Here is a 27,610-nt window from a genome sequence, read left to right as displayed (position 1 = left end):
TGACATTCATGGAAGGAGGCGTTCCTACCGGATAGTTTTCTTCTGTACGTAGGTTCAAGGTTGAAGAAACGAACCGACTGCAAAATATAATCCATTGAGTTTGCACTGTCTGGCAGCACGCAGGGGCTGAGAAAAGGTTTACATTATATCCAAAAGAGCTACTACCAAAAACTCACATTTTATTAAACATTTTTTTCAGTTTATTAAACATGTCATGATGACATTCTGGAAGATGTATATTCTATAGTATTCCATGATATTTTATCGTATTCTGTTTTATTTCAATCATAAAATGAAACAACCATATTTTTAACATTATGCTTTACTCACAAAGGTTGGTGCATTTCAGCCAATCAATATACATTTGAATCATGATCTGAATATGACTGAGGACATCTAGTGGTCAAAGGACAACACATTGAAAGACGCGCTCCTGCTAATGTTGAATTTATCTTGTTGAAAAACAATATCCCACGTATAATAAATACAGTAATGTAGGCTTACACAAACTTAAGGTTAAAAATACATGTTCTTAGCAAAATAGTGTATTTTTAGACATAACTGCAAAGTTCAAGGAGTAGGCCATTCAAGGAGGTGGTATGATGGTGCCCTCTGATGTTATCGGCCTCCACACTCACTTGTGGGAACAAAAGAGAAGCAGGTGTTGCTATGTTATTCAGGAACGTGTCAAGACCTGACCCTCAGAGCCTTCCTTCTATTGACCCTGTTGACTCATCAGTTTATTTTATTTATTTATTTTACCTTTATTTAACCAGGTAGGCAAGTTGCGAACAAGTTCTCATTTACAATTGCGACCTGGCCAAGATAAAGCAAAGCAGTTCGACACATACAACGACACAGAGTTACACATGGAGTAAAACAAACATACAGTCAATAATACAGTATAAACAAGTCTATATACGATGTGAGCAAATGAGGTGAGATAAGGGAGGTAAAGGCAAAAAGGCCATGGTGGCAAAGTAAATACAATATAGCAAGTAAAACACTGGAATGGTAGATTTGCAATGGGAGAATGTGCAAAGTAGAAATAAAAATAATGGGGTGCAAAGGAGCAAAATAAATAAATAAATAAATACAGTAGGGAAAGAGGTAGTTGTTTGGGCTAAATCATAGGTGGGCTATGTACAGGTGCAGTAATCTGTGAGCTGCTCTGACAATTGGTGCTTAAAGCTAGTGAGGGAGATAAGTGTTTCCAGTTTCAGAGATTTTTGTAGTTCGTTCCAGTCATTGGCAGCAGAGAACTGGAAGGAGAGGCGGCCAAAGAAAGAATTGGTTTTGGGGGTGACTAGAGAGATATACCTGCTGGAGCGTGTGCTACAGGTGGGAGATGCAATGGTGACCAGCGAGCTGAGATAAGGGGGGACTTTACCTAGCAGGGTCTTGTAGATGACATGGAGCCAGTGGGTTTGGCGACGAGTATGAAGCGAGGGCCAGCCAACGAGAGCGTACAGATCGCAATGGTGGGTACTATATGGGGCTTTGGTGACAAAACGGATTGCACTGTGATAGACTGCATCCAATTTGTTGAGTAGGGTATTGGAGGCTATTTTGTAAATGACATCGCCAAAGTCGAGGATTGGTAGGATGGTCAGTTTTACAAGGGTATGTTTGGCAGCATGAGTGAAGGATGCTTTGTTGCGAAATAGGAAGCCAATTCTAGATTTAACTTTGGATTGGAGATGTTTGATATGGGTCTGGAAGGAGAGTTTACAGTCTAACCAGACACCTAAGTATTTGTAGTTGTCCACGTATTCTAAGTCAGAGCCGTCCAGAGTAGTAATGTTGGACAGGCGGGTAGGTACAGGTAGCGATCGGTTGAAGAGCATGCATTTAGTTTTACTTGTATCAGTAAGAAAGATTTGTTTCTCTTTTGGTCCATTCAACAACAGAGCGATACAAACCTTGTTTCAGCAGGATGTCGTATCTATTATACCTTATGTCATGCCTTATTGGAATGGATTTATTGATAATATCTGTTGGGGAAAAAGTTTGGATGTTGCTACACACATACCTACTTGTTAACAAAATTAAGGAAGTTTCCGTTAAAATTATTCATAAATATTATCCTGCCAACCACTATATGAAGAAGTTTAAGGAAAACATCAACTCAAATTGCTCCTTTTGTAATGACCACCCAGAAACAGTGTTGCATCTTTTTTGGCAGTGTATGCATGTAAGCAAACTGTGGCAAGACATCAGTAGGTTTATAATTGAACACATTTATGAAGATTTTACACTATTGTGGAGAGATGCACTGTTTGGATTCTTTACATACAATAGAAATAAGCTGAAACATTTTTATGTAATTCATTTCATTATTCTTTTGGCCAAATTTCATATACACAAATGTACATTTACAAACAGAAAACCACATTTTCGTACCCTACAAAAAGAAATTGAACTGTATTTTAAGACGGTTAAATGCTCTACTGACAAAAAAAAAGCTGTTCGAATTGTAAGTATATGTATGTCCCTTAAGGTCCTTGTGTAATTGTAATGTGATATTGTACCCCCTAGCTCGATTGTCCATTGTTTGTAATCTATGTATGCTTGTGTTCCCTCATGTGCTTTATGTATCGATTTGTTGTTAATAAAACATAAAAAAGGAACAAAAGAGAAGCAGTAGAGACGCCATGTCATCATGAGGATACCTGGACCACCTATTGAGATGTGCTTTTTGTAAATCAGGTGATAAATGGTAAACAACAGGTGTAGACTAACAGTGAAATGCTTACTTACAGGCACTTCCCAACAATGCAGAGAGAAAGAAAATAACAATGCAGAGATAAAGAAAATAGAGTAATAATAGAAAAGTAATAACACGTAACAATAAAAGTAATAATAAATAAACTATAATAACTAACAATAACATGGCTACAGGGTACCAGTCCTGAGTCAATGTGCAGGGGTATGAGGTAATTGAGTTAGATATGTACATATAACTAGGAATACAGTGACTAGGCAACAGGATAGATGATAAACAGTAGCAACAGTGTAAGTGATGAGTTAAAACAAAGTTAGTGCAAAAAGGGTCAAGACAGATAGTCCAGGTAGCTATTTGGTTAACTATTTAACTAACTATTTAGCAGTCTTATGGCTTGGGGGTAGAAGCTGTTCAGGGTCCTGTCGGTATTGCTTGCCGTGCAGTGTGCGGTAGCAGAGAGAACAGTCTATGACTTGTGTAGCTGGAAAATGTTTAGGACCTTCCTCTTACACCGCCTGGTATAGAAGTCCTGGATGGCAGGGAGCTCCTCCCCAGTGATGTACTGATCCGCAGGCACTATCCGCTATAGCGCCATGCGGTCGGATGCTTAAGACTCCAGCCATCCAAGTTATAGACGGTTCTCTCTGTTACCGCACGGCCAGCAGTACCGAAATGGGATTCCATGGCCGAGCAGCCACACATAAGCCTAAGATATCACCATGCACAATGCCAAGTGTTGGCTGGAGTGGTGTAAAGCTTGTCACCATTGGACTCTGGAGCAGTGGAAATACGTTCTCTGGAGTGATGAATCACGCTTCACCATCTGGCAGTCCGACGGACAAATCTTAGTTTGGCGGATACCAGGAGAACACTACCTGCCCGAATGGATAGTGCCAACTGTAACGTTTGGTGGAGAAGGAATAATGGGCTGGGGTTGTTTTTAATGGTTAGGGTTAGGGCTCTTAGTTCCAGTGAAGGGAAATCTTAACGCTACACCATACAATGACATACTAGACAAGTCTGCGCTTCCAACTTTGTGGAAACAGTTTGGAGAAGGCCCTTTCCTGTTTCAGCATGACAATGCACCTGTGCACAAAGCGAGGTCCATCCATAAATGTTTTGTTGAGATCGGTGTGAAAAAACTTGACTGGCATGCACAGAGCCCTGACCTAAACCACATCGAACTCCTTTGGAATGAATTGAAATGCTGACTGTGAGCCTAATCGCCCACAGTCTGACCTCACTAATGCCCTTGTGGCTGAATGCAAGCAAATCCCTGCAGCAATGTTCCAACATCTAGTAGAAAGCATTCCCAGAAGAGTTGAGGCTGTTATAGCAGTAAAGGGGGGACAAACTCCATATTAATGCTCATGATTTTGGAATTAAATGTTCGACTGGCAGGTGTCCACATACTCTTGGTCATATAGTGTACATCAAGTGCCTTCGGAAAGTATTCATACCCCTGACTTATTACACATGTTATGTTACAACCTGAATTCAAAATTGATTAAATAGATTTGTTTTCTCAGCCATATACACATAATATCCCATAATGACAAAGTGAAAACATGTGTTTTTAGAAATGTTTGCAAATGTATTGGAAGTGAAGAAATATCAGAAATATCTCATTTACATCAGTATTTACACACGAGCCAATACATGTTAGAATCACCTTTGGCAACGATTACATCTGTGAGTCTTTCTGGGTTAGTCTCTAAGAGCTTTGCACACCTAGATTGTACAATATTTGCCCATTATTATTTTCAAAATTATTCAAGTCTAGGACCGATAAAACGTTGGTGCGCGTCGACATATTCCGAATTTAGCCGCTGTGCGTCGTGACGCATTTTGGCCTCGTTACCGCAGTTTCCCTCCTCGTTGTGCAACGAAAAGCCGCAGTTTCGGAAAAAGAACATTACAATCTATTCCAGTTTAGAGACGTCGACCCAATTTACACCCATATTGTGACTGGATCACAAGACACGTATTGTATTGAACATAATCTTATTTACGGTGAGTTTTAACATTGTCCTTCCTTCCCTTTTTCAACTGGGTTACAAATCAAGCTAGTTAGCACAACATCACAACTAGCTAGCAATGAGTTCTTTAACAGCTAACGTTAGCTAGCAACTTTGGTCGGTTAAAGTTGTCAATATATCTAACTATATTGTTGACTTGAACAACCTAGATACATTTGTTGGATATCAAAGATTGTTATCATGTCAGAGTTGGCTAACAGGAGCTAGCTAATTAGTGAGTTAGCTAACTGTTAGCCACCGTCAACAGATTTGCGGTTCTGACTCACCAGCGACATTTGCGGATGTTTATAACTAACGTTAGCTAGCAGGTTAAACTGGTCATATCTGGTTTTATCTTGTGCGACGTTGGTGTGATCATTTTCTTAATGTTTTGAGGTGGGCAATTAACTGGATAAAGACCGTTTTAATATCAGTCTGTAAGTAGTGCGCTAGCAGCTAGTTAACTAACGACGTCTGCCAGGCCTTGGTTTAGCGTGATGAGAACACATTCTGGCGCCTATCTGGCTTTCTTTACTTAACAAGCCAACGGAGCGGTGAGCACTTTTTGTTAGCGAAATCTAGCTAAAGTAGTTAAACTGTTTCTACATGGACTCTTGGCCTTTGCTCTAAAAAAATATATATCAATGAACTGAGGGACTGGCAGGTAGTGAATGTGCGGACGGTGGTTAATTAACTAACGTTACAGTAGCTGAGTAAGCTAGCTCGCTAACTAGGTTCTCATGACAGGAATTATATTGGAACTAACGTTAGTCCTGTCTTCTGGAACTTCGCACCGCCAGAACTAATTAACTATACACTGCTTCTCTCAACTCCATTTCTCAACTAACTTTAATTCGTTTTTGTGTTACTATGTGTGTTATTATAACTGCCATATAGGCCAGGTTATGCTAAAACACAGCTTAACATCTAACAAAACATTTTACAGGCCAATCGGCTGTCTCATAGAAAACCTTAGCTTCTAATGGAAATCCCTTTGTAACGTCAACGTCATTCACGCACTGATATACATCTGGTACTGTGTTCAGCCAGAGCCATCTACTGCTCTCTCCTTGGCTACGGGAGTACCCATGCCCAAAAATCATACATAGCCAGCTGTATCGAGCTAGATCTGGTAACTTAGAACATTTATGTGATTACTATAATTGTATTCAGTTACTGTCAGGTATGTTTGTCAGTTATTTTTGTCTGCTGATATAAGCTGAAGTTTGTCATTTTGTGAAATTCTGAGCAGACGTATGCAGTCCTGCTAGCAGGAGAAGATGTTCAACAAGTCATTTGGTGCTCCTTTCGGGGGAGGGACCGGAGGATTTGGAACTTCATCCACGTTTGGACAACAAAGTAAGTAACAACAGTGTGCGCAAGTGTAATTTTAATGTATCCCTGACAAGTTGAGTACCTTTATGGTTTCCTGCTTGTCTCATCAATGTCTTCGCCTCAGCATTCACTCTCAAGTAAAGTTAAATTGTTCCGGATCATAAAAGGGGTGGTGTTGACCCTGTGTTTGCAGACACTGGCTTTGGTGCGACGACAGGTGGCTTCGGGGCCTCAGCATTTGGGGCGACCAACAACACTGGAGGACTCTTTGGTGCGACGCAGAATAAACCAGGTTTGCCACATCTCCCTGATCCTGACTATAACACATGTTAATAACTCAGTACCTGCCTAATCCTGTCAAATATCTGTTCTTCTAATTAACGTCCTGTAGTGCAGGGGCCATAGCTGCTTTCCTGAATACTTTTTTCACTATAATCTGCTGAGGCCCTATAGCAGTATGGTTTCTGCAACTATCTTCTGAGTTTAGGACCAGGCCAGTTCACCATTGCAGTGGTTTAGGGGTTAACTCTGCTGACGGTTCAGGACGACCATGTTCTCCATTTGAATGAATAGCCACATAAGAAAGGTGTCTGTGGCATACGGTCTTTTGTATAACTTTTGCATAACCTACAGATTACATTATGAAATTTCCCACTGGCATTTTAACCACAAAGCTTCAGGGGGATTTCCATGTGTCAATATGATAGTACTGATAAAGTATGACGTTGAACATGTTTAAGACTAGCTTTTGTACTGTGACGTATGCCTGAACAGTGAACCTGCATGATCACACTGCCACTCGCAGTAGACAGAGAGCTGACTAGGTGCTCTATACATTTATCTATTATTCAATATACAATGGTGAGTGTTTTTTGTGCCCACCGTGATGCTGCTACTGACATGTGGTGGTTGAATGTGTGTCTAACCCCACCCTGTAATGCTTTACTCTCTCAAAAGTGGTGACAGCCAATCCTCAACAAATCCACACTGGTGCAGGTAGAGGAGGTAAGCATGGGTTGACGCGCGCGCACACACACGGCCCGCTGTTAAACAGGCGGATGTGCACACACAAAAAGGCTGCGCACCCACAGTCCCTGTTATACTCTTGAAAGGGTTTTCCGTACATACAAAGTATATACAATATGTAGTATTTGGTTTAGAGCAAAGCCACAGTCTGCATTCTGCTCTTAAAGGGAGTGTGATCATGTAGACAGGTGGCACTGTGTATGGCCCTATTGTCTGTAATATATGTGAGAGTTCGTGGGTTATTTGTGCTGAGTGAGAGGAAAGAAAAGGTCGGACAAGGGGGATGAAGGCTGCAAGTTATTTGAGACAACCTCTCTTGTGATGAGTGAAATGATTAGGGGCTCCCATAAACTAGTTCAGATGGACCTAAAGGCCCATCTGGCTGGCTTAGTCAGATCATGGATGCACAACTCCAGTTCTAGAGGATCCTCAGTGAACATGAAACCAAACCATTAGCCAGGGTCCTACAAGAATTTGAGTTGAGCATTCCTACAGCTGGCCATAGGGACCTGTGTGTGAGCTGGTTTGAGGTGGTGTGTGTCCCTCCCCAGGTGGCCTGTTTGGTTCCAGTACGTTCAGCCAGCCCGTAACGTCGTCCACCGGTAGCGGCTTTGGGTTTGGCACGGCCAGCGGCACGTCCACTAGCCTGTTCGGCAGCACCAACACGGGCGGCGGTGGAGGACTCTTCTCCCAGCAGAGCAATGCTTTCGGAGCCGCCAAACCAGCCTCCTTTGGCAGTCAGTGTCTATTTTTACTGTCTAGCATTGAGGTTGTTCAAACAGGTTTACCATAGAATTAGTTGTACTATAATGCATTCCCATTCAAAAGAATGTTCCGTGACCAGTGGGACAGTGGTCATATTGGGTGTACTATGTAGTCCCAGTCGGTATTCACGTATTAATAAGGAATTCTCCTCGACCACACCCACAAATTGGGGGAAACCAACTTTCTTTCCTATTGAGCCTCATTGTAAAAAAACATTTGGTTTGTTATACAGAAATATCAAATGAGGAAAAGCTGCTGTCAGTGGTGGAAAAAGTACTCAATTGTCATACTTGAGTAAAAGTAAAGATAAACTTTTTTTAAAGAAAATTACTCAGGTAAAAGTGAGTCACTTAGTAAAATACTACTTGAGTAAAAGTATTGGGTTTTAAATATACTTAAGTATCAAAAGTAAATGGAATTGCTAAAATGTACTTTATCAAAAGTAAAAGTATAAACCATTTAAAAATATTTCCTTATATTTTGCAAACCAGGCTGCACAATTTTCTTATTGCGGATAGCCAGGGGCATATTCCATCACTCAGACATAATTGACAAATGAAGCATTTGTGTTTAGGGAATCTGCCAGATTAGAGGCAGTAGGGATGACCAGGGATGTTCTCTTGATAAGTATGTGAATTGGGCCATTTTCCTGTCAAAATGTAAAGAGTACTTATGGGTGTCAGGGTAAATGTATGGAGTAAAAAGTACATTTTCTTTAGGAATGTAGTGAAGTAAAAGTTGGCAAAAATATAAAGTCAGAACCCCCAAAAATGACTTTAGTACTTTAAAGTATTTTTTACTTAACCTTAACCTGGAACCCTGTTCTGCTAGCGGAACCCCTCGCCAACAGCCAATGACATTGCAGGGCGCCAAATACAAATCAACAGAAATAAACAAATCAAAAAGCGCGATCTGGTCCAGTCGGACGAAACGTTCAAAAAGTTATATTACAGGTCGAAGAAACTTGTCAAACTAAGTATAGAATCAATCTTTAGGATGTTTTTATCATAACATTTCAATAATGTTCCAACCGGAGAATTCCATTGTCTGTAGAAAAGCAATAGAACGAGAGCTACCTCAAGTGAAAGAACGAGGCTGTAGGCAGACCCCTTAGTCAAACAGCTCCCATCCGGCCCCTCACATGAGCAGCCTGAAACAACATTCTGAAGACGGTTGACATCTAGTGGCAGCCTTAGCAAGTACAAAATAACCCATATCCCACTGTGTATCGATAGGGGTGAGTTCAAAAACGACAAACCTCAGATGTCCCACTTCCTGTTTGGATTTCTTCTCAGGGTTTTGCCTGCCATATGAGTTCTGTTATACTCACATACATCATTCAGACAGTTTTAGAAACTTCAGAGTGTTTTCTATCCAATACTGATATTAATATGCATATATTAGCATCTGGGACTAAGTTGGAGGCAGTTCACTCTGGGCACGCTATTCATCCAAAAGTGAAAATGCTGCCCCCTATCCCAAACAAGTTACGCACTTTACACCACTGGCTACTGTGTTGTTCAATGTAGCCAGGCCAAAAATCCAGACCTGTAGTTCGCAATGCTCCCACATAGGGAAATGGAGCCTGCAAGAAGAGCCCTGTGGCTTCAGGCTATAGTGTGGGAGAGTGGAAAATGCGGGGACGCTGTGTTCAAGTAGGCTACACGTATTTCACCTTTATTTAACCAGGTAGTCTAGTTGAGAACAAGTTCTCATTTGCAACTACGACCAGGCCAAGATGAAGCATAGCAATTCGACACATACAACAACAGTTACACATGGAATAAACAAATTACAATCAATAAGACAGTAGAACAAAATAAAAAGTCTATGTGCAGTGATCTGTGAGCTGCTCGGACAGCTGGTGCTTAAAGCTAGTGAGGGAGATGTGTCTCCAGCTTCAGAGATGTTTGCAGTTCGGGGGTGACCAGTGAGATATACCTGCTGGAGCGCGTGCTACGGGTGGATGCCGCTATGGTGACCAGTGAGCTGAGATAAGGCGTAGCTATTTGTGGAAAATATTACATCACATGTAAGATATTTACTTGTTTAGTACAGTTCGATTTAACTCCACTCACTACTTGTAGCTGTATAGGCCGTTTGTGTTGTTGGTTGGGGCAGGCTTCATGTTCCGGTCGGTAGCGAGCTAGCGCTCAATTGGCTGCTAGCATCGTAATGAAAAGGGGCATGAGTGAAGCCTCACTATTGGTTTTTTTAACACTAGGGACCAAGCACTTTTGAAAAGTAATTTACTAAAACAAGCAGACACAATAAAATTGCATTTGAAAAAGGGCACGTTTTTGCTGTGAGTCCATGGGGTAACCGCAGGTTGTTTTCCCCGCTGGTGGGCAGGGTCGCGACGTTCTATCTAATACCGACTGGGTCTATGGAGTGTAAGCTTAGAATTCTGTGCCTTTCTCAGAGTTCCATACATGCAACAATGGCAAATAGAACTGGTTTAGAAAATGTATTATTTTGTGGTGGCACTCCTATGGCCACTCCAGTGCCTTCTATTTAGCCTGTAAAATTGTAGTAGATAGAGGGTTCTGGTCCGTTGTAGTAATTGTGTGACAGCTGGTGTTCAATGAAATACAATGAGATCATGATGTGTAATACCTTACATTTATTTTCTTTGAATATTTGTTTATCTTTTGATTAGATGCATTTGATGTTGTATATTGCTCATATTTCAGACAATTTTTAGATCACTCATGAGGGGCAGGAGTTATCTTGGTCAGGTCACATGGTCCTACATCATTATCGATGTCTGGCTAGATCGTTAAGATGTTTTTTTTGTCTAGCGTTTGGCACGAGCACGGCCAACACCGGGGGGCTGTTTGGGGCGACCAACTCCAACCCCTTCGGAGGGGCGTCTGCCTCCCTGTTCGGAGCTTCAGGGTTCACCCAGCAAGCCGCTCAGCCAGGCACCACTGTCAAGTTCAACGTGAGTTTGGCCTGACCTAGGCTAGCCCATTACACCTCGACCAAACTACTGTACTAGAACTCTGTCTAGTGTCGTGTCGTCATTTTATCTAGAAAGGTCTACTTACTGCTGTATGTCATGCAACTCTTTACTGTAATCCTCAAGAAAATCATAGGTCAGCTTTCTCTGCAATGTGAACGAGTAATCAGTTTATCCTGCTACAATACAGTAAAGGAGTTTGTATTCCAATGAATGTCCTCTTCTGTCCTCCTCAGCCTGCAACAGGAAGTGACACCATGGTGAAAGGGGGTGTGACCACGAGCATTAACACCAAGCACCAGTGCATCACGGCCATGAAGGAGTATGAGAACAAGTCACTGGAGGTGGGTCATTATTATGCAGTTACTTTCAGGTGCCCTCTGTCTTTTAGAATAGTTCAAATGAAAGGGAAAGAGACGAGGAGAGGAATCCACTTTAAAGTATTGAATCAAAATCAAGTTGAATTTGTCACATGCGCAGAATACAACAGGTGTAGATTTTACTATGAAATGCTTGCTTACAAGCCCTTCCCAACAATGCAGTTTTAAAAAATATATATATATATATGTGTATGTATGTGTATGTATGTGTGTAACGAGGAATAAAATAAACAAGAATTAAGCTAAGCTATGTACAGGGAGTACCGGTACCAGATCACTGTGCAGGGGTACGAGGTATTTTGGGTAGATATGAACATTAATGCAGGGTAATCGATGAGTCAAATATAGAACAGAGTAGCCGCAGCATATGAGTGTAAAAGTGTGTTTTTGTTGTCTGTATGCGTATGTGGTAATTTTTGTTTTGTTTTTGTGAGTGTCAGTGTAGGGTGTGTTTGGAGCCAGTGCAAGATGGGATCAGTGCAGCCCAGGCCTCACTCACCCTCTCTCCTGTGTGGTGTTTACTATGTGTAGGAGCTGAGGTTGGAGGACTACCAGGCAGGAAGGAAGGGGCCCACTAACCCCATGGCTGCACCAACGGGGGGTCTCTTTGGGACTGCGGCCGCAGCCACCCCCAGTACGGGGGCTGCAGGGCTGTTTGGCTCCTCGGCCACCAACACAGGCTTCTCCTTCGGCCAGGCCAAAACCAACTTCGGCACCAGTAAGTCACATAGGCCCATAGACAGAGCTCAATAGAAAATATAAATACAAATGTATTATATATTAGTTTTAACTCCCTGTCCCCAGGTACTGGTGGGTTTGGTACAGCCACAGGCAGTCTGTTTGGCCAGCAGCAACAGCCCCAGCAGGCCCAGCAGGCAGCCAGCCTGTTCAAGCCCTTCGGTCAGGCCACAACCACACCCAACACAGGATTCTCCTTCGGCAACACCAGCACCATGGGCCAGCCCCAACAAACCAGCACCATGGTGAGAGCTCACACGTACATGTTAATACACTTACACACCTAACATTAGCTCTGTCTGTGTTGTTGTACCGTTCCACTAGAGTAACTCTCTCTCCATCCCAGGGGGGTCTGTTTGGGAGCACCGCGGCGTCCCAGGCAGGGGGGTTGTTTGGAAACACAGCTCAGACCACACCAGCCACAGGCTTTGGGACAGGCACCGGTCTCTTCGGACAAACCAACACCGCCTTCGGGAACGTCGGCACACAGGTATTAATCGACTCGACTGCGCAGGCTTTTACACAGTTGTTAGGTGCAGGCATGGTGGGATGGGTGTGTATTAATCCGCTCTCTATCCCTAGCAGAGCTTGTTTGGTAATAAGACGGCAGGGTTTGGCGCCACCACCACCAGCGCCTCGTCGTTTGGCACAGGCACCGGCCTCTTTGGTAACAAATCCGCCCTCAACCTCGGAACAGGCACCAACCCATCTAACTTTGGTGAGTTGATCATCTGCTCTTATTGGAGTGCACCTGTGTGATAAAGGCTAGTACTTGCAAATAAATCGTCTATCGATAATCTGTGTTGTGTGAAGGTTTTGGACCCACTGCTGCTGGCGGAAGCCTCTTTGGGAACAAGACGGCAGCAGGAGGACTGGGGACCGGACTGGGAGCCGGCTTTGGAGCAGGTATGAACAGGAAGAGCGCCATAGGTCTGGGATACAATAATAAAGAAAATACATGAAATATCGATCGTGTAAATAAAAGCAAAAACAAACACCTGCCCGTTTGGGTGTTTTACCGGAGTCTGTATTGTCAGTCATTAGTAGTCCCCTGTGGATGTTTCTCTAAGTGTGTTCTGTGTTTGTTAGCGGTGGGCACTGGGCAGATGTCTCTGTTTGGGAATAACAAGACACTGGGTTCCACTCTGGGAACAATAGGAGCGTTCGGACCGCAGGGATTCAGCACAGGAACCAGCACTCTGGGCTTCGGAGCACAACAACAGCCTGTTGGTAAATACCACTTCCATCTACCACCTTTATCTCCTCTGCCCAGTCTCAAGCTGATTGTGAAAGCACGTTGTCTAGCACTTTCCTTTAGTACCTAGTTGTATTACTCTTTCAGTGTACTGAAGAAACTGGCTGGATAACATTACACTGTGGTGGAAACTTCCAGTAGCCCTTGAAGGCTAGGTGAAGCTATAATTGTCTCTCTCTCCTCCCAGCGCTGACGGACCCTAACGCGGCGGCGGCCCAGCAGGCAGTGCTGCAGCAGCAGATCAATGCTCTGGCCTACTCCCCCTTTGGTGACTCCCCCCTCTTCAGAAACCCCCTCTCTGACCCCAAAAAGAAGGAGGAGCGTCTAAAGCCCACCAATCCGGCAGCCCAGAAGGCGTTGACCACGCCCACTCACTACAAGCTGACGCCGCGGCCTGCGACACGTGTGCGGCCCAAAGCTCTGACATCTTCGGGCTCCTCCAAGTCTCAGCTGTTTGACGGGCTGGATGATGATGAGCCTTCTCTCACCAATGGAGCCTTCATGCCCAGGTAGGTGGCTGTCTGTGGAAATTTGCTTGTAGCTAGTTGACATGTTTCTGTTTCAACTGATTTACCGATTTTTGTTTTTTTTATTTTGTTTTTTAAATATTTTTCTGTTGTGTTTTTCTTAGTGAATACTACAACTTGGTTTTCGGTAGCTTTTTTGCTATTTGCTTCTGTCTGTATTCTGACAGTGATGTTGGTGTATGGTGTCTGATCTGTGTGTTTCTCTGTGGTGTTGTAAACCAGGAAGAGCATCAAGAAGCTGGTGCTGAAGAACCTGAATGGCAGCAGCCTGTACAGCAGCCCAATCAACAGAGACACAGATGACCTGGCATCTCCACCGGAGTACCCCCTCAACGGACTCAGGTCAGTCACGCACCCACACACACCGTCAGTGATATTGATCTGTGTGATGTTTGTTGCTGAATCATGTCTCCCCCACTCCCCCTACAGTGCCAGTGTGGACGAGGATGATTATGTGAGGGAGGTGGTGGAGGGAGGGGCCGAGGATGACCTGGAGATCAACAAGTTCTACACCAAGCCCAGCCTGCAGGACACCATCTCAGAGCTCAATGCCCATAGGGTGGGGGCCAGGGGCAGGAATGGCCTGGAGGTGAGCTGATAGAACAGAGTAGACAGATGATGAATATGGTCGTCTCAAGTGACACCCTATTCCCATTAAGGGCTCTTCTTTTGGCCATGCTTCTCATATAGTGCTCTACTTTTGAGGTTTGACATGAGTGTTCTGATTCCAGGTGAGCAGCGAGGACATATCGCTGGGAGAGGACTCCATACAGGAGGAGCGAGAGGAGGAGGTGCAGGAGGTTCCCCCACACCCTGCAGGTATCGTTCTGTGCCGTGTGGGCTACTATACCATCCCTGCCATGGATGAGCTGGCCAAGATGGTGGACGAGAACGGCGTGTGTGTGGTGGAGAACTTCACCGTGGGCAGAAAAGGTCAACTATTTTCTTGATTGGTCGGGTGGAAACAGCTCTGGGGAAATAATTGGTCCGTAGCTCACTGCTCTGCTCTTTGATTGGCTCTCAGGTTACGGCTCAGTGTTTTTCCATGGCGAGGTGAATGCGACTGGGCTGAACCTGGATGAGATTGTTCACTTCAGACGCAAAGAGGTTATCGTCTACCCCGACGACAAGAACAAGCCTGCTGAGGGGGAGGGGCTCAACAGGTCAGTGACAGGGAAACTTACTACCCTTCACACTGGGGAAAATGTCGTTATCAGTTTCCTTGTAATTTCATCACAGAAGTCATAAACTGATTCAACATATTCTGATAGTGATCACAGCTGAGACGTAACTCAAATTGATATTCTCTTTCTCATCCTTTACCTCTCACCTCTTTACTACACTATGTTATTTTATACCTCTTTCTCCCTCCCCACCTTTCCCTCACTCCTCTCCTCTGCCAGGCGAGCGGAGGTGACTCTGGATGGGGTGTGGCCTAATGACAAGACCACTTGTACTCAGATAAAGAACCCTGAGCGTCTGTCTGAGATGAACTACGAGGGCCGTCTGGAGAATGCCTCACGCAAACAGGGCGCCCGCTTCCTTGAGTACCGCCCCGAGACCGGCTCCTGGGTGTTTGAAGTAAGCATGCCTAGACACATATGAAAGGTGTGTCTCCATATCTCCCTTCCAATGTCTGTAACTCATCTCTCTCTGTCTCTGCAGGTGGCCCACTTCTCTAAGTATGGCCTGCAGGACTCTGATGAGGATGAGGAAGTGCCTCTCAAAGTGGACCCCAAGAAGCTGAAGACGGCCACAACACTTCCCCCGGGGCTGCAGCAGCTTCCTCCCTCCCAGCAGCAGGTGGCGCCACAGGCTCAGGTAGACGGAGCAGCACAGCGCGCCCACCCACACTGACAGTCACACCCACTGCTCTCTACATCACCTGGAAGGCCTTAGTCAATATACAACCTAAATATACATGATCTGAATTGAAGCCATTTCCTTTCCACTACCATTACAGCCACATGCAGTGTGTGGGGTTCTCTGCCTAGATCTCAGCTGTTTCACCACTTCTATAATGGGTTGTATTCAATGGGTTTATATGGAAAGGTTTTAAGTTTGGTAGCCCTTGATGCAGATGGTCTTGGTGATCTCTGCACCCCAAATAAGGCTGCTAAACATTGATCTGACATCAGTTGGATGGGCTGTTGAGTATAGTGACTGATCAGATGGGACACCCCACATTATCTGTTTATCAGTGGAGGTGTGGGGAAGGCTGGGTTCTCCTCTCCCAGGTTCAGCTGTACCTGAGGTGGTGGAGGCCACAACCCACCCACAGACAGGTGGGCAGGGTAGTCTGTCAGTCCTGGTTAGTGGTTACGTTCTGCCCCTCACAACTGATTCAGGAACATCAACTTCACCTGTGCTCTAAATATAAACGGTCCTTAGCTAAACATCACCCTGAATCAATAGCTATGGCATGAAGTCATCCGTGGATTGAAAATAAGGTGTTTTAAAGGGATACTTCTGGAATTTTTGTCTGCATGCAAAGACATACAAGTTGTATCCACTAGTTCACCTGAATTTGGAGAAGTAGATTAAGGGCCTCATTGCCAAAATCCTGAAGTATCCCTTTAAAGGCGGTGTTAAATCATTTTTTAAATCAGAGAATCTAACTGGCAATCTGCAGTTCGAACAATAACAAAGCGCTACCCCGCCACTGATTTGGTAAACAGCTAAGGGATGGGGCGGGAAAAATGTAACCACTCCCAAACACATGGGCAGTGCTATGGATACAGGGACTGACCATCCATGATATTGAAATTGTAGTTTTAACCATGTTTTGAGGCTATACAGTTTGTTTAAATTTACATTGTAAAATTTACATTGTTCAAACAAAGGAGTAACACAAGCTTATATTTTGGGTGGTGATGGTGTATGACAACTATGCTCATGAGGCATCTGTTATATTTTTCAAGAATCAATGTTTATATCATTACTTTCCAAGTCTAAAAATGGATGTACCAACTGCAGATTTCCCCTTTTTAAGGAAATGTTTGAAGTGAAGTCTTAACTCAGAAATAGTTTGTAAAGTTTTAAGATTTCTTAAAATAAATCTGTATTTTATTGTAAAATGTTTGTATTATGCCAACTGTTCCTTCCATTGTTATGTTTTAAAATCCAATATAATTTGCCCATGTGTAGTACTGATTATGGTCACTTCAGAAAACCTCACATTATCATGGTTGTATCTCGTAAAAATCTACACAATGTATTTTTGATTATTTGTTATGAATATTAGTTTATCTCTTTGAAACGAGCTTTGAGATGATGACCAAAGATAATGAGTGTGTGATAAGCTGCCAGTCCTGCAGAATATATTCAAGGTTAGGTCTTTTTTCTGGTTGAGGGTTTAAGAAGCTACAACATCTACTCTTGGGGTAATATTGAGTCAAGCTATTAATTATTTTATTATGTAAAACATGCTCCTATATACATCTGTGATATCTTGTATTTGATCTGATAAAGCTAAGAAATAAACGGATTAAAGATCACACTTTGCTGGTCTGTCTGACTTGTGCTGACCATTTTCATTTATTTACACTAAACTGATTTTGTCTGTGTGTGTCTCTCTTCTTGGTGTGTGTCACCTTACTATGTGTGTTTGGTTGCACTTTCCCTGCTGTGTGTGTGTCCTGTGTCCATTCGCTCTGTATCCAGTCCACGGCTGTGCTGGAGCTGCTGAGCCGCATGTCTGAGGTTGACAGTGACATGGCCGACATTACCCAGGATGCCCCAGGGGAGAGCATGTTGGAGGAGGTTGGGGAGAGCGGCATGGGGGAGGATAAGGGCAGTCGGCTGGGTACTGTGACCCCCACAGAACACAACCCTGTCTCTGCATCCAGTCAGATTGCCTCCTCGATGGGAATCAACCCTCACACTCTCCAGGTAAAATACTACTGTACACCCTCACATTCTACCTTTTTGTTGAGGCTAATGGAGCCCTCAATCACATCATGAAGACAATGTGTTTGTGATGTGCGTTTCTCTGCTCTCAGATCATGAAGGCATCTCTGTTTGCTGAGGATGATGATGGTGACATGTTCCTTGAGCAGGGAGGGATGAAGAGCTCTCTAGACAGGGCCTCCCCGCGCATCCTCCTGCCTGGCACTCAGGGCAGGCCCTCCAGTAAGTGTGTCACACACAGCCCTAACATTGATTTCTACCCTCACACACAGTCACCCATCCTTCACTCAGAGACCCTAAATGCTATTATAAACTGGCTGGTTCGAGCCCTGAATGTTGATTGGCTGACAGCCGTGGTATATCAGACCGTATACCACGGGTATGATAAAACATTTAATGCGTCATGCCTAAGACCAGCCCTTAGCCGTGGTATATTAGCCATATACCACAAACCCCCGAGGTACCTTATTGCTATTATAAATGCTCATTGATCTCTCTTGCTCTTTCTCTCTCCAGTCGGTGGTCTCTTGCAGACTCGTTTCAGCGGGGCAGGTCTCTTCCCTCAGCTCCCTGACGTGCCCTTTGGAGGGGGCCTTCCCGGGAGGCTGTCCATGTCTCGGCCGTCCGCGGTGGTTCCTGAGCCCTCGCGGCTCTCCCCCTGGCCCTCGCTGGGGCCCTCTTTCCTGCTGCCGGCCCCAGCGGCAGAGGCCACTGTACGGACGGTGGGGGCTCGACGCCTGGGGGGCCCTGTGGCCCCAGAGAACTCAGTCACACTGGGGAAGGTAATGATAACTATACTACTAGTATTTAATTAGTATTTTTCAGGTGTCTTTCTAGACACTTCATCCTACATCATGATACATTTATGATAGTTAAGAGTTTAAATATGTGACAGTACAGTAGACTGAACACACAGGGATACATGAGGTACATGGAGAGAACATGGACATTTGTTGGATAATTTCAATTAATCCATTGTGGTTTTCGTATGTGTGAACATAGCTGTACAGTACGGGCAGTTTTAAATCATCTAGACAACGTAATCAACACATTCCCTCCACCCAGGGCCGTCTGCTGATGGATGCAGCTCTGTTCACGGGCCGGTCGTTCCGGGTTGGCTGGGGTCCAGGCTGGACTCTGGTCCACTGTGGAGACCGGCTGAGTGGGGCTGGGGACAAGGAGCAGGACCAGGGAGACGCAGGAGCTGGAGGTTTTGGATTTTTGCCTAAACATGCCAAGAGCAAACTGTGAGTAACAAACAAACACCAGACCACTCATTTACACAATTCTGTAGGAGTGTCAGAATGGGATCCAGACTTACTGTATCAGAGCAGTGGTTATGGGTGGTAGAAACTGAACCCTAAACTCCCCTCTTTCCCCTCCACATACAGACTCTCAGACAGTCCGTTCAAGGTGGTGATCGAGCAGGTGGTTGGTCTGGAGCCGCGGGACAGTGAGGAGAGCCAGGCGGTGTACCAGCGGCCCCTGGAGATTGGGCTGAAGCACAGCACCATCAGTACAGAGGGTGCCTGCCCCTTCATCCAGCCCCAGAGTGGGGTGGCCGCCTTGCACGAGTACGTGGAGTGGATCACTGACCTCAACCAGGAGGCTGGTGCCGGAGACGGTAAGCGATGCAACACTCTCATACACACACACACAATGGTAGATGGCTCGCACTTTATTGGTCCAATTCCAAAACTTTCCTATGATTCTAACATCACCCCTGCTACCTGTTGTAATTATCTTGCTGTCTCAATGAGTTCAGATATAACTTTATGCTATCCTATCTCTCTCTCCCTGTAGGGGTCCTGGCTCACTGGACTCTGGTGTGGACTCTGTGTGAGGCCCTGTGGGGTCGGCTGGGTACGACAGAGCCAGAGCCTGGTACCAGCGGCTACCTGCAGCAGCTGGAGAGGAGGAGGAGCTTCTCAGCCTGGCTGTCCCACAGCGCCACCCAGAGGATCGAGCAGGAGGTGGGCCTGAGCCATGGGGGAGGACACGTGGAGGCCATCTTCAGCTACCTCACTGGACACCGCATCAGTGACGCCTGCAGGCTGGCTCAGAAGAGTGGTGAGGAGAGGGGGGATTGGAGGGGTGAGAGGTGGGGGAGATCGGAGTTTGAGGGGATTGGTAAGAGAGGAAGGGGAACAGAGATCAGGAAGAAAGGGGATGGATGGATGAGGGGTGGGAAGGTAAAGCCTGCTGCAGACCTGGGGCCTCATTTAGAAATGTTGGAAATTATAGGCAATTAGCAAGACACTTCCAATAAAGGAGTGGTTCTGCAGGTGGTGACCACAGACCACTTCTCAGTTCCTATGCTTCCTGGCTGATGTTTTGGTCACTTTTGAATGCTGGCGGTGCTTTCACTCTAGTGGTAGCATGAGACGGAGTCTACAACCCACACAAGTGGCTCAGGTAGTGCAGCTCATCCAGAATGGCACATCAATGCGATCTGTGGCAAGAAGGTTTGTTGTGTCTGTCAGAGTAGTGTCCAGAGCATGGAGGCGCTACCAGGAGACAGGCCAGTACATCAGGAGACGTGGAGGAGGCCGTAGGAGGGCAACAACCCAGCAGCAGGACCGCTACCTCCGCCTTTGTGCAAGGAGGAGCACTGCCAGAGCCCTGCAAAATGACCTCCAGCAGGCCACAAATGTGCATGTGTCTGCTCAAACGGTCAGAAACAGACTCCATGAGGGTGGTATGAGTGCCCGACGTCCACAGGTGGGGGTTGTGCTTACAGCCCAACACCGTGCAGGACGTTTGGCATTTGCTAGAGAACACCAAGATTGGCAAATTCGCCACTGGCGCCCTGTGCTCTTCACAGATGAAAGCAGTTTCACACTGAGCACATGTGACAGTCTGGAGATGCCGTGGAGAACGTTCTGCTGCCTGCAACATCCTCCAGCATGACCGGTTTGGCGGTGGGTCAGTCATGGTGTGGGGTGGCATTTCTTTGGGGGGCCACCATGTGCTCGCCAGAGGTAGCCTGACTGCCATTAGGTACCGAGATGAGATCCTCAGACCCCTTGTGAGACCATATGCTGGTGCGGTTGGCCCTGGGTTCCTCCTAATGCAAGACAATGCTAGACCTCATGTGGCTGGAGTGTGTCAGCAGTTCCTGCAAGAGGAAGGCATTGATGCTATGGACTGACCCGCCCGTTCCCCAGACCTGAATCCAATTGAGCACATCTGGGACATCATGTCTCGCTCCACCCACCAACGCCACGTTGCACCACAGACTGTCCAGGAGTTGGCGGATGCTTTAGCCGAGGTCTGGGAGGAGATCCCTCAGGAGACCATCCGCCACCTCATCAGGAGCATGCCCAGGCGTTGTAGGGAGGTCATACAGGCACGTGGAGGCCACACACACTACTGAGCCTCATTTTGACTTGTTTTAAGGACATTACATCAAAGTTGGATCTGCCTGTAGTGTGGTTTTCCACTATAATTTTGAGTGTGACTCCAAATCTAGACCTCCATGGGTTGATACATTTGATTTCATTGATAATTTTGGTGATTTTTGTTGTCGGCACATTCAACTATCTAAAGAAAAAAGTATTTAATAAGAATATTTCATTCATTCAGATCTAGGATGTGTTATTTTAGTGTTTATTTTTTTGAGCAGTGTATATTTACTGTTTTTGACCTAATTCCAGTACTTCCAAAGTATACAGCAAAATATGGGTGTTGTCTTTACCATAAAAGGTGAATGATGGGCAATATTCAAGCGCAGTTATAATGCTCGTTCAAACATGCACCGTTTTAAAACTGATCTGATTTATAACTGGAAACATGCGTATGGATGACGTGCTCTGACTTCAGAAATCAATTATTTTTTGTGAGTGTGCATTCTCTTTTCAGAAATGGCACACGCAGATATTTAGTGTGAAATTTACGCAGCGGCTATAATAAATAAGGCCCCAGGGGCATCTCACAAGTGAGTTGGGCCAGGCTGTAGGATCTCATTAAGATGTCTTTAACCTGTGTGTGTAGGGGACCACCGCCTCTCCCTGCTGCTGTCCCAGGCGGTGGGCTCTCAGTACGGCCGGGAGCTGCTGGCGCTGCAGCTTGGCGATTGGAACAGAATGCAGACAGACTCATTTCTGCAGGAGGAGAGGCTACGCATCTTCGCCCTGCTTGCCGGGAAACCTGTAAGTAACCGCGTGTGCGCATGCAGCTGTTGCCGTTGTGTTCAGACCACCATTAACTGGGTTATCCTTTGCTATGTTTATGTGTGTAGGTTTTGCAATCCACATATTTGTTGTAATATACAGTACCAGTCAAAGGTTTGGACACACCTACTCATTCAAGGGTTTTTCTTTATTTCTACTATTTTCTACATTGTATAATAATAGTGAAGAAATCACAACTATGAAAAAACACATATGGAATCATGTAGTAACCAAAAAAGTGTTAAATAAATAAAAATATATTTGAGATTCTTAGCCACCCTTTTCCTTGATGACAGCTTTGCACACTCTTGGCATTTTCTCTACCATCTTCACCTGGAATTATTTTCTAACAGTCTTGAAGGAGTTCCCACATATGTTGAGCACTTGCTGGCTGCTTTTCCTTCACTCTGCGGTCTAACTCATCCCACACCATCTCAATTTGGTTGAGGTCGGGTGATTGTGGAGGCCAGGTCATCTGATGCAGCACTCCATCACTCTCCTTCTTGGTCAAATAGCCCTTACACAGCCTGGAGGTGTGTTGGGTCATTGTCCTGTTGAAAAACAAATGACAAACCCACTAAGCGCAAACCAGATGGGATGGTGTATCGCTGCAGAATGCTCTGGTAGCCATGCTGGTTAAGTGTGCCTTGAATTTTAAATAAATCAGTGTCACCAGCGATGCATCCCCCTCACCATCACACCACCTCCATGCTTCACGGTGGGAACCACACATGCAGAGATCCTCCGTTCACCTACTCTGCGTCTCAAAGACACGGCGGTTGGAGCCAAAGATCTCAAATTTGAACTCATCAGACCAAATGACAGCTTTCCACCAGTCTAATGTCCATTGCTCGTGTTTCTTGGCCAGAGCACGTCTCTTCTTCTTATTGGTGTCCTTTAGTAGTGGTTTCTTTGCAGCAATTCGACCATGAAGGCCTGATTCACACGTCTCCTCAGAACACTGAAGCATTTATTTGGGCTGCAATCTGAGGTGCAGTTAACTAATGAATTTATCCTCTGTAGCAGAGTTAACTCTGGGACTTCCTTTCCTGTGACATTCCTCATGAGAGCCAGTTTCATCTTAGTGCTGGATGGTTTTTGAGACTGCACTTGAAGAAACTTCTTGAAGTTCTTGAAATGTTCTGGATTGATGTCTTAGTAATGATGGACTGTCGTTTCTCTTTGGTTATTTGAGCAATTCTGCAAATATATTTTTAACAAGGCACACCTGTTAATTGAAATGCATTCCAGGTGACTACCTCATGAAGCTGGTTGAGAGAATGGCAGGAGTGTGCAAAGGGTGGCTACTTAGAATCTCAAATATAAAATATATATTTGGTTACTACATGATTCCATATGTATTATTTCATAGTTTTGATATCTTCGCTATTAATTTACAATGTAGATAATAGTAAAATAAAAACCCTTGAGTGATTAGGTGTCTAAACGTTTGACTAGTACTGTACATTAGAACTAAATGTTTTCTGAGCTGTATGTACTTGTCTCTCTAGGTGTGGCAGTCTACAGACTGTGTGGTGAATGTGTGTTCAGAGCTGGACTGGAAGCGTTGCGTGGCGGTTCACCTGTGGTACATGCTTCCTCCCACCGCCTCCATCGCTGACGCCCTGGCCAAGTACGAAGCCGCCTTCCAAGGCTCTGCAGAGGGTCAGAAGTACGCCTGCGCCCCCCTGCCCCCCTACCTTGACCAATCAGTCCCGCTGGACATGGAGGAAGAAGAGTCTAAACGGCCACTCTACGACATCTGTTTCCACCTGCTCAAACTATACAGCGACAGGTACTACATTTCCCACAACACACTGCATAGGTTTCTCAAAATAGATTAGAATTAATCCTACATTTCCATTCTCAAGGAGATTTAACAGAATAAAAGTGAAGTACCGCTAGAGTGGGGTTTAAATGATAAGTGACGCCTCTCCCTCCCAGACACTACAGCCTGCAGGAGTTGTTGGACCCGCTGACGGTGACGTGGGAGCGTCTGGACTACCGTCTGAGCTGGCACCTGTGGTCGGTCCTGCAGGCGCTGCACTACACACACCTGAGCCCCGCCCGACAGGGCCTCATACACACCAGCTACGCTGCCCAGCTGGAGAGCGCTGGCCTCTGGGACATGGCCATCTATGTACTGCTGCACATATCTGAGGACATGTACGTACTGCAACACACACCTTACAACATACACACAGGAAGAGACTTCACACTCAACTTTAACATGAATCATGACGAAGTTTAAATTGATTAGTCACAGGAGGATTTTAGGGTCAGTGCCCTCAGCAGATGCCCAGGATGGACCGATAGGCTGAACACGGTTTATCATAATCTCACACAAGTGCTACTGTGACCAGCTGGGTTCCAATTCCAACTGTGAATTGTCTGTAATGTGTTATCTCTCTGTGCTCGGTGAGCTAACGGATGTAATAATCTCAGGCAAGCTTACACATTACGTGAGCAAGCCCTGTTGGGATACTTATAACATGGAAAGTTGTATTAAGTTAAACCTGCTAACATGTCCTCTCCAGGCTCCGTGAGCGTGCGGTGAGGGAGATGCTCCAGCTGCACTGCCCTTTGCTGGAGACGGAGGAGTCTGCCCAGAAAGAGCGCTTCCTCACAGAAAGACTGCTGATCCCAGAACAGTGGCTCCACCTGGCCAAAGCTACTAGAGCCAGAAGAGAGACAGACAGACACAGAGAGGCCCTGCACCTGTACAGAGCAGGCCACTGGAACCTCTGCCACAGGCTGGTCATACAACACCTAGCCTCAGGTGTGTATACGCATGCACACACACACACACATGCACGCACACACACACACACACACCTCTAACCCTATTCAACCTGTATGTGTTTCCCCTGTAGATTGTATCATCAATGATAACCATGAGTACCTGTTGGAGTTCTTAGAGGGGCTGGCTGTTCCAGAGCGCTGTGCTGTGATCCAGGACTGGGACACGGCAGGCAGAGTCTACCTGGACTACATCAGAGTCATACAGACCTTACACGCCATACAACAGGTACATCTGTCTGGCGTTATGTTGACTCCATTACAGTTGATTATGTTAGCCAATTAGCTATGCTGCTGATCTGCTGATCTTCTGATTATCTATCTGTCAGTCTTAGCCACCATTGTCCATCGGTATATGACTATGATCTGGAACACATTGAGGCTGTATGGGTTTTTTAAATGGAAGGATGTGTGTTTGTGGGTGGGAGGGTGCGTGTGTTGGTGCTGCATGGATAGAAAGTGCTGGAATGCTTCATATTGATGTTTGTATGTAATGGGTCTCTGTCGTTCTCGGTCTCACTCTCTCTCCGTGTGTGTTCAGATGGACAGTGCTGGTTATAAGCTGGAACGTCTACACACCGAGGTGACATCACTCTGCAGCAGGATAGAGCTCCTCCCCTGCTCCACCGCCAAGGACCGCCTCGCCCAATCAGGTGAGATGGAGCCGTCTGCTCCAATCAGAGGGTAGCTGATCTTTCCTAGGACAGATCTATAAACGTAACGTTAATTGTAATGTTCTGCGTTGTCCTGTCTGCCCTAGCCCAGTTTCTAGACCTGAATGGAACTCTGATTTTATAACATATACCTTACGAGTTATTTGTCGGCCTGCACCTGTTTGTTGTCACTTTTCCCACGTCCAAGCCTATAACTGCTATCAGTAGACAGTTCTGATTAGGAAGTAATTGTTTGCGGTTCCCAAGAATGAATTAAATACAAATCAAAACCAAACATGGATTCCATGTTGTGTTCTAGCTTTGTGTACACACCTGTCTGTTTTACACCTGTTTGTCCTAGCTAATCAGCTTTGTAATATGGGCACCATGCTGCCACAGACAGGAAGTAAAATGGAGCGTGTGGGCGCAGACATTGACATCGACATTCTTTACAGGGCACCGCTCAGCGGCGCAAACAACACATTATTTAACCGAGCAGTCCACCAATCACGGATATACCCTCTAATGGGAAAAGTGTCGGTAATTAAGTTGTATGTGGGCTACTGCTAGACTGAGATACAATCTCGGTCTAGAGAAGCTGGACTATAGGTGTGTTCCGAGACCTACCTAAACTTCTCCTCTCTCCTGTCTCCAGAGATGGCCAAGCGTGTGGCTAACATCCTGCGTGTGGTGTTGAGTCTGCAGCAGGGTGGTGAGGGTGGCGAGATCCCCTTGTCCCAGCTAGCGCCCCACATCGGCCGTCTGCCCATGCCTGAGGACTATGCCCTCGAGGAGCTCCGCAGCCTCACCCAATCATACCTGAGACAGCTCATTGTCAGCTAATGATCTTCCCCCGAACCTTCAGCCCCCCGCCCAATAGGAACTGAGGTAGTTTGTTGGGAGCCAATGAGAACAGTGGGGGTAGGAGGGGACTATCTGGCACTGTTTAGTGGGACTGCTGGGGTTGATTGAGATGGGAGGGGAAGTTTGGTTGAGAAGGCAGCGATGGACTTGCGGTGTATCCCATGCTCCTTTGGGGCTTTGGTTTCTCCTGAAGAAAATGGCACAAGATAATTGGATGAAGCATTCCTCCGTGTGTGTGTGTGTTTGGAAATGAATGACTTGCAAGTTGTTTTCTTTCATTATGTTTTTGTATAGCTTTTTGTACTTAGGAGGCCTGAGATGTGTGTTTGTGTATGATGTGCATTTAAATATTAAACTGCTGAACCATCCTGATAAGAGCTCTCTTCTCCCAACCTTTGACCCTGTTTAAAGGGGCACTCACTCACTGGCTGGTGTTAACGCTGTCATCCTGCAATTGATATTTCCAGTATAAATACTATATGCAAACTACGTGTTTGACTCCTACATCCCCATGGAAACGGAAAGTTTAATTTAGTAAAGATTGTTTACCAGGATTTTGTTAGTGAGCGGAATCGCACTCGCCTGATGAACTCTCAATATGTGTATACATAGGGAAGATCTATCTCGCTTAAAATGGAGACTCATTTTAGTGATGTAATCTTGTACATACAGCCTGCTTGAAGTGAACAACTTGTTTTTGCGTACCAAAAGAGAATGTAAAATGAGATTGGATAAACTTCTATTTTTGTATTTTATTTTTTGGGGCTGAAAACCAGAGTGTGAGTCTATTGGAATGGAGATGGTTAGATTCCATTCTCTATCTCAAATATATGGTTTCATATTTCGATTGTATGGGGGACTACCAGAGCTATGTTTGTTCCTTGGTGTTGCAAGGTTTTTTATTTTTCTTGTAATCAGCCAGTTGGGACAGTTTCTCTGTGGTCCTTGCAAGGAGTTTGATTAAAAATATCATATTTCAAATATAATTTACAATTCCTTGGGGTCCTTGGTCTCACCTTCACTCACACACCCTCCATTTTCTCAACCTCCATTCCCCCTTACCCCCGGTTTTTCTGTTTTTTGATGTTTAAAGTGAAACTGATGTATGTAGTTATTGTTTGGTGTGTGCTGCCGCAGTATGTTTGGCGGGAGACCGCTCCCCGCGCGCACAGTGCCTTTCACGAGGAGGGTCTCCGGACTTCTGTTACCGCCGTTACTGTGCATGATTGTGATGACGGTGATAACGTTTTTATTAAAGTCTGAATAAAATGTTTGTCCTGAATTAATGCATCTGTTCTCCTTTAGGCTATAGTACAGGATGTCATGTCTTATTCTGCATACGGCAGCATCAGCGTTTTACTTTTGTTTTAAAGAGGTTTAATGCATTTTTCTAATGCTTGATTTAATAAATGTTCCTTGCATACGTTATAACAATGAGCCAGGTTTCTGAGTGGAACCATGCGTGTTAATAGACTGAATCGG

At 45.2% G+C, this 27,610-nt stretch overlaps 1 protein-coding gene across 8 annotated transcripts; it reads left to right on the top strand.

Annotated features, from left to right (window-relative positions):
- The first annotated feature begins 4,407 nt into the window (after positions 1-4,407).
- Positions 4,408-27,410, top strand: LOC110537426 (nuclear pore complex protein Nup98-Nup96). 8 transcript variants are annotated; one of them, XM_021623459.3, is made up of 33 exons: positions 4,408-4,738; positions 5,996-6,102; positions 6,272-6,370; positions 7,036-7,083; positions 7,656-7,841; positions 10,671-10,813; positions 11,068-11,175; positions 11,743-11,929; positions 12,016-12,194; positions 12,296-12,439; positions 12,535-12,667; positions 12,763-12,855; positions 13,039-13,179; positions 13,392-13,713; positions 13,954-14,073; positions 14,161-14,320; positions 14,463-14,664; positions 14,756-14,894; positions 15,135-15,312; positions 15,397-15,552; positions 17,395-17,622; positions 17,733-17,862; positions 18,157-18,422; positions 18,706-18,887; positions 19,032-19,264; positions 19,444-19,710; positions 21,634-21,791; positions 23,324-23,607; positions 23,757-23,978; positions 24,350-24,591; positions 24,686-24,840; positions 25,153-25,264; positions 25,920-27,410. In XM_021623459.3, exons 2-33 carry the CDS (start codon positions 6,024-6,026, stop codon positions 26,105-26,107), a joined length of 5,484 nt encoding a protein of 1,827 aa, XP_021479134.3. In that variant the 5' UTR covers positions 4,408-4,738; positions 5,996-6,023; the 3' UTR covers positions 26,108-27,410. The 8 variants fall into 8 exon arrangements, with proteins under 8 accessions (XP_021479134.3, XP_021479132.3, XP_021479137.3 ...); XM_021623457.3 differs by having other exon boundaries at positions 12,532-12,667; XM_090192249.1 differs by lacking the exon at positions 4,408-4,738 and adding an exon at positions 5,032-5,297.
- Positions 27,411-27,610: the final 200 nt, after the last annotated feature.

This window comes from Oncorhynchus mykiss, chromosome 12 (genome assembly GCF_057628025.1).
Source record: "Oncorhynchus mykiss isolate SJ-2025 chromosome 12, ASM5762802v1, whole genome shotgun sequence".
Lineage (NCBI taxonomy): Eukaryota > Metazoa > Chordata > Actinopteri > Salmoniformes > Salmonidae > Oncorhynchus > Oncorhynchus mykiss.
Note: the sequence above shows the minus strand (reverse complement) of the source record. Positions and strands in the feature narration are given on the sequence as shown.